Source organism: Scleropages formosus, chromosome 1, assembly GCF_900964775.1.
Source record: "Scleropages formosus chromosome 1, fSclFor1.1, whole genome shotgun sequence".
Lineage (NCBI taxonomy): Eukaryota > Metazoa > Chordata > Actinopteri > Osteoglossiformes > Osteoglossidae > Scleropages > Scleropages formosus.
The window spans coordinates 20,596,990-20,607,947 of record NC_041806.1 but is presented as its reverse complement, the minus strand read 5'-3'; the positions used below and the strand labels follow the sequence as shown (position 1 = coordinate 20,607,947).

At 46.0% G+C, this 10,958-nt stretch overlaps 1 protein-coding gene across 1 annotated transcript; it reads right to left on the bottom strand.

Moving 5' to 3' along the window:
* Positions 1-1,531: 1,531 nt before the first annotated feature.
* On the bottom strand, positions 1,532-10,464 carry rp2 (RP2 activator of ARL3 GTPase). Its single transcript, XM_018749974.2, has 5 exons — positions 10,173-10,464; positions 2,695-3,363; positions 2,244-2,358; positions 2,005-2,090; positions 1,532-1,848 (listed from the first exon to the last, which is right to left on the bottom strand). The coding sequence occupies exons 1-5, from the start codon at positions 10,293-10,295 to the stop codon at positions 1,765-1,767; spliced, it is 1,077 nt and encodes a 358-aa protein (XP_018605490.2). The 5' UTR covers positions 10,296-10,464; the 3' UTR covers positions 1,532-1,764.
* Between the last annotated feature and the right edge of the window lie 494 nt (positions 10,465-10,958).

Below are 10,958 nucleotides of genomic sequence, written 5' to 3'. Positions count from 1 at the left end.
TAGGCCCTTATTTAGGGTGTGAAAGATTTATCCCCAAAAACACTGATCTCAAACAGAACGATGTCATCATTGAGACTCTGAGTTGTGGCCTTTGATGCAACACGCTGTGATTAAAAAAAAAATAGTAAAAAAAAAATTATAGCATCAGCACAGGTTCATGATTTGGCAAAGCTGCACTGTGTGTCACAACATGCGCTCGATTCTACAAAAAAAAATATTTTAATATAACATTTTAAATGTATTCCAACTTCAGCAGGTGTAAATGTACTTGTACTTGGTCACTACACACTAAAAACTGCATCTCTTCACCAAAAAAAAAAATAAATAAAAATCCATACACAAATTAAACATTTTAAACCGAAATCTGCAAACATGTCTGAAATTAATTATTTTCTAAGCAATGGTAAATAAAAGAATTTATATGCAAGGATTGGCAAATTCATTAAATAGTCAATTAATATACATATACATCTGTTGGTAAAGAATATACACCATAATACTATAGAGTAAACAAAAATTACTGACCAGAAAGGGCCATCTTCATTAAAAAAGACAGATGTGCAAAACCTGTATGCTACAATATACCTGCAGGATGACATGTGAAGGTGTAAGCATATATACATATATTTATAAAACATTTACACACACACACACACACACACACACTATAAACTACTTTGCAGATATATGCTACCCAAATTTTTGCAAATTACAATATCAGTGAAAGGCTGAAAGCTATCAGAAACCCTGACAATAAAATAACAAGGGCGTTAACATCTTGTTTTGCATGTCCAGCTTTTTTCTCCATTTATTCAACCCAAGAATCCTCAACAGACCAAACAGAATTTGAGGTGCCCCCAGCAAAAGATGAAAAGCTAAATCAGTCTCCGTGCTTTTCACTCGTATTATGTAATATCATTCCCCATTAATGACATGGTCCATTATTTCTTACAGGGGAAACATCCTCAGTAAATGTCATTTCAATGTATGCAGCACTTTTCCAGTCCATGTTAAAGTCTAATAGCAGGAACTCCACTACAAGCACTTTATCAATGAAAATAAAACTACACAGGTTTAAGTTCAGTAAAAAATTTCAATGCCACGGAACATTTCACGTGATGAAACTGCTAGAAACAGAAAAATATATTCTCAAAAAGTTTTTTTTCAAAATACTTCTAATTAATTTTAATAATATAGAAATAGTTTCACAAAACTTTTTTCTTCCAATAAACACATTCACATTCAATGTCCCTATAGAAAACCCAGAAATAATTTTTAAAGATGAGCACTTACCTGGCAGTAAAATTGACAGAAAGCAGTCATTCATTCACTTCTCTAACCATATAACACACACACACACACACACACACACACACACACACACACACACACACACACACACACACACACACACACACACTAGGTGGGGTCACGGCAAACTGGAGCCTAACCCAGCAACACAGGGCGCAAGGCTGGAGGAGGAGGGGACACACCCAGGACAGGATGCCAGTCCATCACAAGACACCCCAAGCTCGAATCCCAGACCCACCCAAGAGTGGGACCTAACCATATAACCAATGTTCACAAAATATAAAAGTATTGCAAAATAAATTTATTAGTGCTAAACAGAGACTCCCAATTTTAGATAAAAGATACATCCTGTTTGTGGCGCCTGAATGCAAATGTAACATACATGAACAATACAAATTGCAGTAATACTGCTAGTTAAATCATATTTATATTGCTTGTCCAAACTTCAGTGTTTCACAGCCCCATCTGCATGTCTGCAAAGTTGAAGAAGTTGTCCACATCTCTGGAAGAAGAATTCTTGTTTTCTGAAACAAACAGCTGCATAACAGAGAAAAAAAATTGTCATGGAAAAACACCATGATCAAACCCCAATTTAGAAAACCAATATTTAGACAATATCTAGAAGAACGGCCAAACTGTCCGTGGTGATGTTGGCCGTGGCAAGAACTCAAGAGACAGCACTATTTCTCTTACTTTAGTTCCAGCGAAGACCTCGATGGCAATCCTACGACAGGCTTCCACGACCCCATCACCATTTAACTCCAGGGCAACAACTTGGCCTTGGCAAAGACAAACTAGTCACTTGAAGAAAATCCAAGGTGTATTCTTCAAGACTATTAATTTTACAACATCCTCTTTTAGTTGAGAACGATGTGGTCCACTAATTTTGAGTGGTACTGAAAGGATAAAGCAAAGAAAATTATGACACATACCCTTAGTTATAAACTCACTGAGACCCTCTGCATTGCTCTGGAACACTCTCTTGACATCTTCAGGACGTATGGAAACTTCCTTGGTTTGGATTAGGACAAATCCCTTTCCAGTTGCCTGTAATGCATAAGGAAAAGAAATGCTGTAAAATACTGTAAAATTGACTGGCATAGATGGACCCATTGATGGACCTAGAGGACTGAACTCAGCAGAAGTGACCATCAGACTCAGCTTATTCTCTCGTCTTACTCCCTTTACCAATTCTTGCTGTTAGCTGGAAGACCTCCCGGGCTCAGCCGTCCAAGACAATGAGTCGGAAAGCTCTGCTCAACCTCGGCCAATTACAGTTACACTTAGGACCGCTTGATGCATGTTTCAAACAAGCATAACATAAATGTACGGTGATTTTTGAGAGTGAAATCTGTTGACCACAATCGTGGCAGACCGTCATACCTTATCAATAAGTTTTCGGGCATTGGCAGTGGTGTAGTCATCAGAGAAGAACACGATGAGACAGGACTCATCGCTACCCTTGCCCCTTGCAGCACGGGTCAAGGGTACGATGCTCTTGCCAGCCTCAGTGGACACTCTGATGGTGCTGAACTCGGAATCTGCATCTGGCAGAGGCACGTAGTCAAGAACTGTAGCATCCTCGGGCAGAAGACTCCAGTTGCTCTCCCCAGGGACAGGGCTGAAGTCATGGACGTTACTCCAGTTGTTGTTGAAGATACTCAACCCAGCATCCTTGAAGTGGAAAGTCAGCTCGGGGTAGTAGTACTGGAAGCACCCGAACTTCATGCCAGAGGAGGACTCGATGATGGGTTGCGTGGAGCAGCACAAGAAGACGTCCATCTTACTGCAGTCCCGTGCACGGAACTGTTGGCACGCCACCGCACACTTGACGTTTTTACAGTCCCTGAAGAACACGCTGCCCTTAACTGGCCCCAGCACGATCCGACAGTTTGAGCAATCATCGATATTAACGGTGGCCGAGTGGTCAAACACGTAGATGTTGCAGTTCTCGCAGTCCTGGATGACAAACTGCTGGCCGTTCAGTTTGCCAGGTAGACGACCCGCAGTGACATCCTTCATGCCAGTCAACATGTAATCCTTGGGATCAACCTGCGCAGGAGCACAGTGAAACATAAAAAAAAAAAACACAATTTTCCCCAATGTTCTAATGTTTATAATAGTTTCACAGAGTCTGTCATTTTTCTCTAAAAATGCAAAAAAATATTACCATCGGTGTATAAAAAATATGGGTTCAATTAACTGTTGGTGAGTCTGAGACACATATGACATAGCCCACGATTCTAATGTGGCGCCACCCGAGTGGCAGCTTGTTGCAGCAGCTCGTTAGATTCTTTTTTTTTTTTTACTTGTTGCTCGTCATGATCGATGATTTCTATTCTTTTTCATTACTTTTTAATGGCCGTATTGCTGTTTTCCTCACTTTTTGTAGCGGGGGGCCGTGCTGAGCGGAGTGGCGTTGTGTCCATGTACACACGCGATCAGCTGCTAACGCTCACCTATACAGGATACCTGCCCGGATCTAGGCCTGTTATCCCGGAGGAGTTCAGGAGGAGACGCCGCGGGCGTAGAGCCGGAGCAAAGAGGAGAGCGAAGAGGAGGAGATTTAAACCATCCGTCCCGTCGATCATCACCGGGAACGTGAGGTCTTCGGGAAATAAGATGGACGAGTTGTGGGCACTGATTCGGACCCAGAAGGAGTACCGGGAGAGCAGCATCTTGTGCTTTACGGAGACATGGCTGCAACCGGACTTCCCGGAACACAGTGCCTCCATACCCGGCTTCAGGGCGGTTCGGGCGGACAGAGACGTTAGGCTGAGCGGTAAGAAGAAAGGCGGCGGGATTGCAGTGTTTGTGAATGAACGGTGGTGCAATCCCGGACATATTACTGAGAAGGAACGTTTCTGCTCGCCGGACACCGAACTCCTAGCTTTGAGTATGCGTCCATATTATTTACCACGGGAGTTCTCCTCCGTCATACTGGTCGGGGTTTACATTCCACCATCAGCTGATGAGGCATCGGCATGTGACGCGGTACACGCCACCGTTGCTAGGTTACAGTCTCAGCACCCCGATGCTTTTGTGGCCGTTACTGGAGATTTTAATCATGTTAGATTGGACTCAATTCTTCCAACTTTTCATCAGTTCATTGATTGCACTACGTGGGAAAACAAAACACTGGATCTTTTGTATGCAAATGTCGAGGACGCATATACCGCCGCTGCCCTGCCCCCACTCGGTAGATCACACCAGTCTCATCCTGTTAACACCTCAGTATGTCCCTGCAGTTCAAAGGCAGCCTATCTCCACAAGGAATGTGAGGAGGACTCGGGAGCCCTGCAGGGCTGCTTTGAAACAACAGATTGGGATGTGCTCTGCAGACCACATGGGGACGACACCAATAACATCACTGACTGCATCACAGACTATATTAATTTCTGTGAGGACACTATCATTCCAAACCGGACAGTACACCGTTTTCTTAATAACAAGCCTTGGATTACCAGTGACCTGAAGGGTTTGCTGAACCGAAAGAAGAGAGCCTTCAGGTCTGGTGACAAGGACGAGACGAGAAGGATACAGCGCCGACTGAAGGTGGCACTGAGGAGGTGCAAAGACTCTTATAGACAGAAGCTGGAGAATAAACTCCAGCTGAACAACACGAGGGATGTGTGGATGGGCATGAAGCAGATCACAGGCTATAACATCGAAGATCGTCAGCAGGATGGCAGCCTGGACAGAGCCAATGAGCTGAATCTGTTCTTTAACAGGTTCAGCACTGGACCCCCTGCTGGCCCTCCCCACACCGGACCAGTCTTCACACCCTCTTTGTCACCCTCTTATGCCTTGCATCGTACCCATCCCCACCCCCCACTGTGTACGTCTGACCACAACCCCCCAACTGCAACCCCCATGACTGTGACCATCGGCCAGGTGAGAAGACAGCTGGAGAGACTCCACCAAGGCAAGGCTGCAGGCCCGGACCACATCAGCCCCCGGGTCCCGAAGTCCTGTGCGGCCCAGCTGTCTGGCATCCTGCAACGCATCTTCAACCTGAGTCTGTTGCAGGAAAGGATTCCGGTGCTACGGAAGACATCTTGTTTAGTACCGGTGCCAAAGATAGCCATCCCATCTGGCCCCAGTGACTTCAGACCAGTTGCCCTAACGTCACATGTTATGAAGGTACTGGAGAGACTGGTGATGAAGCAGCTGAGACCACAGGTGAAACCTAGTCTGGACCCTCTTCGGTTTGCCTATCGGCCTCATGTGGGTGTGGATGATGCCGTCGCCTATCTGCTGCAGCGAGCTCATTCTCACTTGGATGGTAGTGGCAGCACTGTGAGGATCATGTTTTTTGACTTCTCCAGTGCCTTCAATACCATCCAACCTCTTTTGTTGAGTGAGAAGTTGCTGGGGATGGGTGTCGGTGCATCTATGGTCTCCTGGATCTCTGACTATCTGTCAGACAGGCCTCAGTTTGTACGGCTGGGGAGCTTCCTGTCTGATGTCCTGTCGCCATTCCTGTTCACTCTGTACACCTCTGATTTTCAGTATGACACTGAATCATGCCATTTGCAGAAGTTCTCTGATGACTCTGCAGTGGTGGGGTGTATTAGAGATGGACAGGAGTTGGAGTATAGGCACTTGGTGGATAACTTTGTGGAGTGGTGCAGCAGGAATCATCTGCTCCTAAATGTCAGGAAGACCAAGGAGATGGTCGTCGACTTTAGGAAGACAAGAACTGCAGTCAGACCCATAAAGATCCTGGGGGAGGAGGGTGAGACTGTTCAGAACTACAAGTACTTAGGTGTCCACTTGAACACCAGTCTGGACTGGAAGGACCACACTGATGCTGTGTACAAGAAGGGAATGAGCAGACTATTTTCTGAGGAAGCTCAGATCTTTCAATGTGTGCAGCAAGATGCTGGAGATCTTCTACCAGTCTGTTGTAGCGAGTGCTATCTACTTTGCTGTGGTCTGCTGGGGGAGCAGCATCAATGCCAGAGACCGGCAGGATGAACAAACTCATCCGTAAGGCCGGCAGCATCATTGGACAGAACATGGAGACGTTTGAGTCGGTGAGGAATAGGAGGTCACCGAACAAACTGCTCTCCATCACGGACACTCCATCCCACCCACTTCACAGCACATTGCAGAGACAGCGAAGCTCATTCTCTAATAGACTCATTCAGCTCCGCTGTCGTAAAGAACGGTTCAGGAAATCATTCCTACCGTTCGCAATAACACTGTTCAACAGCTCACCTCTGTGTGACAGATGAACTATTCAGCACTATTGTTAGTTCATTTTGTTACTGCTTCATAATGATTATATTACTATTCTGCACAACTTACACTATATACTGTTGCACTACCTGCACTACATACTGTTTTGATTTATTTATTTAAATACACTTATTTACTATTCCTCCAACTGTATATATAATTGTACATATCTTTATCTTGTATTTTTCCACTTGTTTTATATTTTTTATATTGTAAGTATTTTAAGACCTGTATTCTGCCACTGTAACATAATTTCCCTTGTGGGATCAATAAAGTATATCTATCTACATAATTTGTCTATCTAATAGCACACACACACACACACACACACACACACACACAACGTCTACAACCACTTGTCCCGAGGGGGGGCATGGCGAACTGGAGCCTATCCCAACAACACAGGGCGCAAAGCTGGAGGGGAGAGGGGACGCACCCCAAATGGGATGCCAGTTCACCCCAAGGTGCCCCAAGCAGGGCTCGAATCCCAGTGCCACCACGTCCCCCCATCTAATACTAACCTCTATACTTTCAAGTGCAACATGATATTATAACCCAAGAAAAAGAGAATAGACTATGGTCACAGTTAAATAAAGTAGAAAACAGCTCATCTCGCCAGGTGGTTCCATGGTCTTTACACTGTTCATCATTTTAATAACTGTCAGTATCTGTTCTTATGACACATAGAGGGAATCGTGGGAGGATGACCTTCACAACTCTTTCAACGATTATGACTTTCCATATCTGCTCCTTGTGCATCCAGGAACAAATCGAGTTCATTCACAGAATCTACCTTACTCCAGTACGTAGTACATTACCAAGGACATCTCAGGTGTTTAAGATGTGAGCTCCCTCCAGGAACTTTGGTACATTTATTCTGAGAATGTGATAGGATTCAAGTTTACTGGAACAGGGTTCACTCAACCATTCAAAACACACACACACACACACACACACACACACACACACACACACACCATCCGAAACCGCTTGTCCCATAGGGGGTCGCAGGGAGCCAGAGCCTAACCTGTAAGGCTGGAGGGGGAGGGGACACATACAGTCCATCACAAGGCACCCCAAGCAGGACTCGAACCCCAGACCCACCGGAGAGCAGGACCCGATCAAGCCCACTGTGCCACCACACCCCCCATTCAAAATATCTCAGACAAAAACTTTGATTTTCCCCCTCTATATTCCTGTAAAAGGACAACCCAAACATTGTTTTTTGTGAAGTTACGCAACGTAGGCTGACTGCTGTCACGCATTCAGCAAGGAAATCTATTTTATTGTCATGGTCCACATCGGAAGGTCTCTCTACAAGTACCGCAGGTGGACAAAATAAAGAAAACACATAATATATTAATATGAAGGACCTAATAAGGAGTAGGGCCACCCTTTGCTTTCACAACAGCTTCAGTCCTTCTTGGAATGCTGTCATACAAGTCCTGAACTATGTGCAGTGGGATGCTGCATCATTCTTCAAGGAAGGAAGCCTGCAGTAGAGTTCTACTTCACGCTCTGTGCTCCATAACTTCCCATAAGGGATCCATGATGTTTACATCTGGTGATTTGAGGACACCACAGAAGGTGTTCGATTTTACTGTCGAGTTCACGAGGGCATTATCATCCTGCAATATGAAAACATCACGAGGGAACAGTGTTTGCACTACAGGGTGCCCCTGGTCCTGTCAAATGGCCTCATAGAACAATCATCAGACCTAAGACTCCCACGAGGTGGGTGTGCATACATTACAGATCCCTGATCAAATTGGTAACAGACACTCTTTGGCTTTCACCAAACATAAAACCATCCGGATGCAGAAAAGGGGCCGAAAGACAACTCATCAGACCATATTAAATCAGGAACTGTCAATATTCTGAATTTCATGGAGTTACTCGTGTGATGAACATTGGTTCATATAGTGGAAAAAAACAAACTGACTGCACTTCAGAATCACACGTCTGCATCTAGGTGTCTCTTTCTCCTAAAGTAACGAACACACTGTATTTTCTACGAGATGTACGTCGCTTTAGAGAAAAGCATCTGCTAAATGAATACGTTAATATTACTTTTTTACATTGCTCAGGGTACAGGTTTTGTTCTCCTTACACCAAGTTACGAGTCTGTGTGTCGGCCTTGGATACAAGCGGTTTCTAAGTCGTAGTCCTGCCATAATTTAGATTCTTTTGTGCAACAGAGGCGCTGGTTCAATCCTGTGACATTTTTGAGGCTCTACTTTTGTGGCATTTTGCAACTATCCTGTAAATTGTCTATCACCGTCAGTGATCTTCGACTTGTGACCATTTGCTCTTTGCTGCTGCACTTTGTCCATGTTTGGTAAATCCTGCCCTTATTTTTCACACTCTTCCCCTTGACACTTTACAGGATTTTGCAGCTTCTGTGACCGTGGCACCTGCAGCTCGGACACCGCCAATTTGGCCCCTTTGGACCTCTGTTAGTGACCACGTGTTGCTTCGAAAACTCACTTATCTACATGCTAATAGTCAGAGGTCTTTTATAGCCTCATATGCATAATCTTTGCTGCCGCATTAGTGTTTCCAGTATTTTGTTCATCTCTGTATACGGCTGGCTCAGGTGTGTATCTTCCACTAGAAAATGTAATGTCACATGAATTCTGGAACATCTAGTCACTGTTCTGGAACTTCTAAGACTTCCAAGTGCTACATGATCACCAAGTAACTGTTTGCATTGTCCTTGTATTCAGTCTCTAGAAGTATTGGGAGGGTGCTGCTATACTGTTTCTGTCTATGTTGCTGCGACCGAGTTCCACTCTGTTATTACACACACACACACACACACACATTATCTGAAACCACTTGTCCTGAGCAGGGTTACGGTAAGCCAGAACCTAAGTCAGCAGCACAGGGCACAAGGCTGGGGGGGGAGGGGACACACCCAGGATGGGACACCAGTCCGTTGCATGGCACCCTAAGTGGGACTCGAACCCCAGACCCACCGGAGAGCAGGACCCGGCCAAGCCCGCTGCGCCACCACACCCCCCACTGCTCTGTTGTTAAGAAATGTAAAAAAAAAAAAAAAAAAAAAAAAAAAAAAAAATACATGAATGCTTAAATTCCTTGGAGCCCATCTCAAAAGGCCAAGTAGGGTGCAAGGTCGTTAAACACATCTGTTTCTGTAAGTTTAGTGCCATATGAAATTGTTCCAACCTCGAACCCATGTCTGGCAGTGAATGGACAGAAAATATTTTAAATTTAAATAAAATGACAAGCATTTCCTAACTCACGGCACCAGTTTTGCAATTTTCTCCTGTTTTTTTTTTTTTTTTTTTTTCAGGACTTGCGCGACTAAGCTGCGGCAACAGTTATTATACAGTTGACAAGCAATGAGAGCGCGCGCGCGCGCACACGCACACAGATTGTCTTTGCTCATCGTGAAATCCGTGCGCGAACGAGGCAAACAATCAATCAAACCCGTTCCGAACGGTTCTAAGCCGGCACCGGCAACGTGCAGTGCGATCCAAGCGCAGTTCCGAACACCACAACCGGCGTCTCCTCTCGCCGACCCGACGTTTTTACCACGATTACTGCAGGAAATCGGTCTACCCCTCGTCAGCGCTGGGGGTGAGGAAGCCCACCTTCTCCCGCAGGTCCCAGCTGTACCGTCCCACAGCCACACCGTCCTTCCCTCTCGCCTCATCATCCGGCCCCGAACTCGCCCGATCCCGCCTGTCGGACCTTCTGGAGAAGAAGCAGCCCATGATGATGTTACCGCTGCGATCAGATGATCAGATGAGACGTGTGCGAGGCGACCGTGTGGCTATTCCGGGTGGTACGGGCGACGACTCCCGGGTCTCGCTCTATTCCCCCGTTCCGCCCACGTTTTCCACGCCTCGGACACACCCCTCACCGCGCGCCGCCTCCCGTTTCCTTCCCGCTCAGAGAGCCAATCGGCGACGCGGAGCTCGTTACCTGGGGACGCCGAATCACTGAATGGAGAGGGGCGCAAGGACCCGAGCCAATCGGATGCAAGCAGTGCCCCCCCCTCGCACTCCCCCCCCGAGGCTCGGCCGTCGGGTGGTGGGACGTGGCCCACGTGGGCGGCCGGACGCAGAGGCTTCGGCGTAACCTGGAGACGGCGGGCTGAGGCTGTCTCCGGGTTCAAGCAACCCTAATGAGACCCCTAGATATTCGTCCATACTCCCTTGAGCACAGATGTGTTGGTAAACATCTGGGGCTGATGAAGGACAAAAAATAAAGTAGAATGATGTGATTAATTGTTCAGTCAGTGTCGCTTCCCAGAACAGAAGGAGGGTCTGGAACATGTGATGATCTGGATGGGAAGGATGGATGGTGGACTTGGTGCAGGTCATGCTCTCCGTATAATTGTATGTGAATTCATGAGAAAAAGCCGTTAGAAAAGG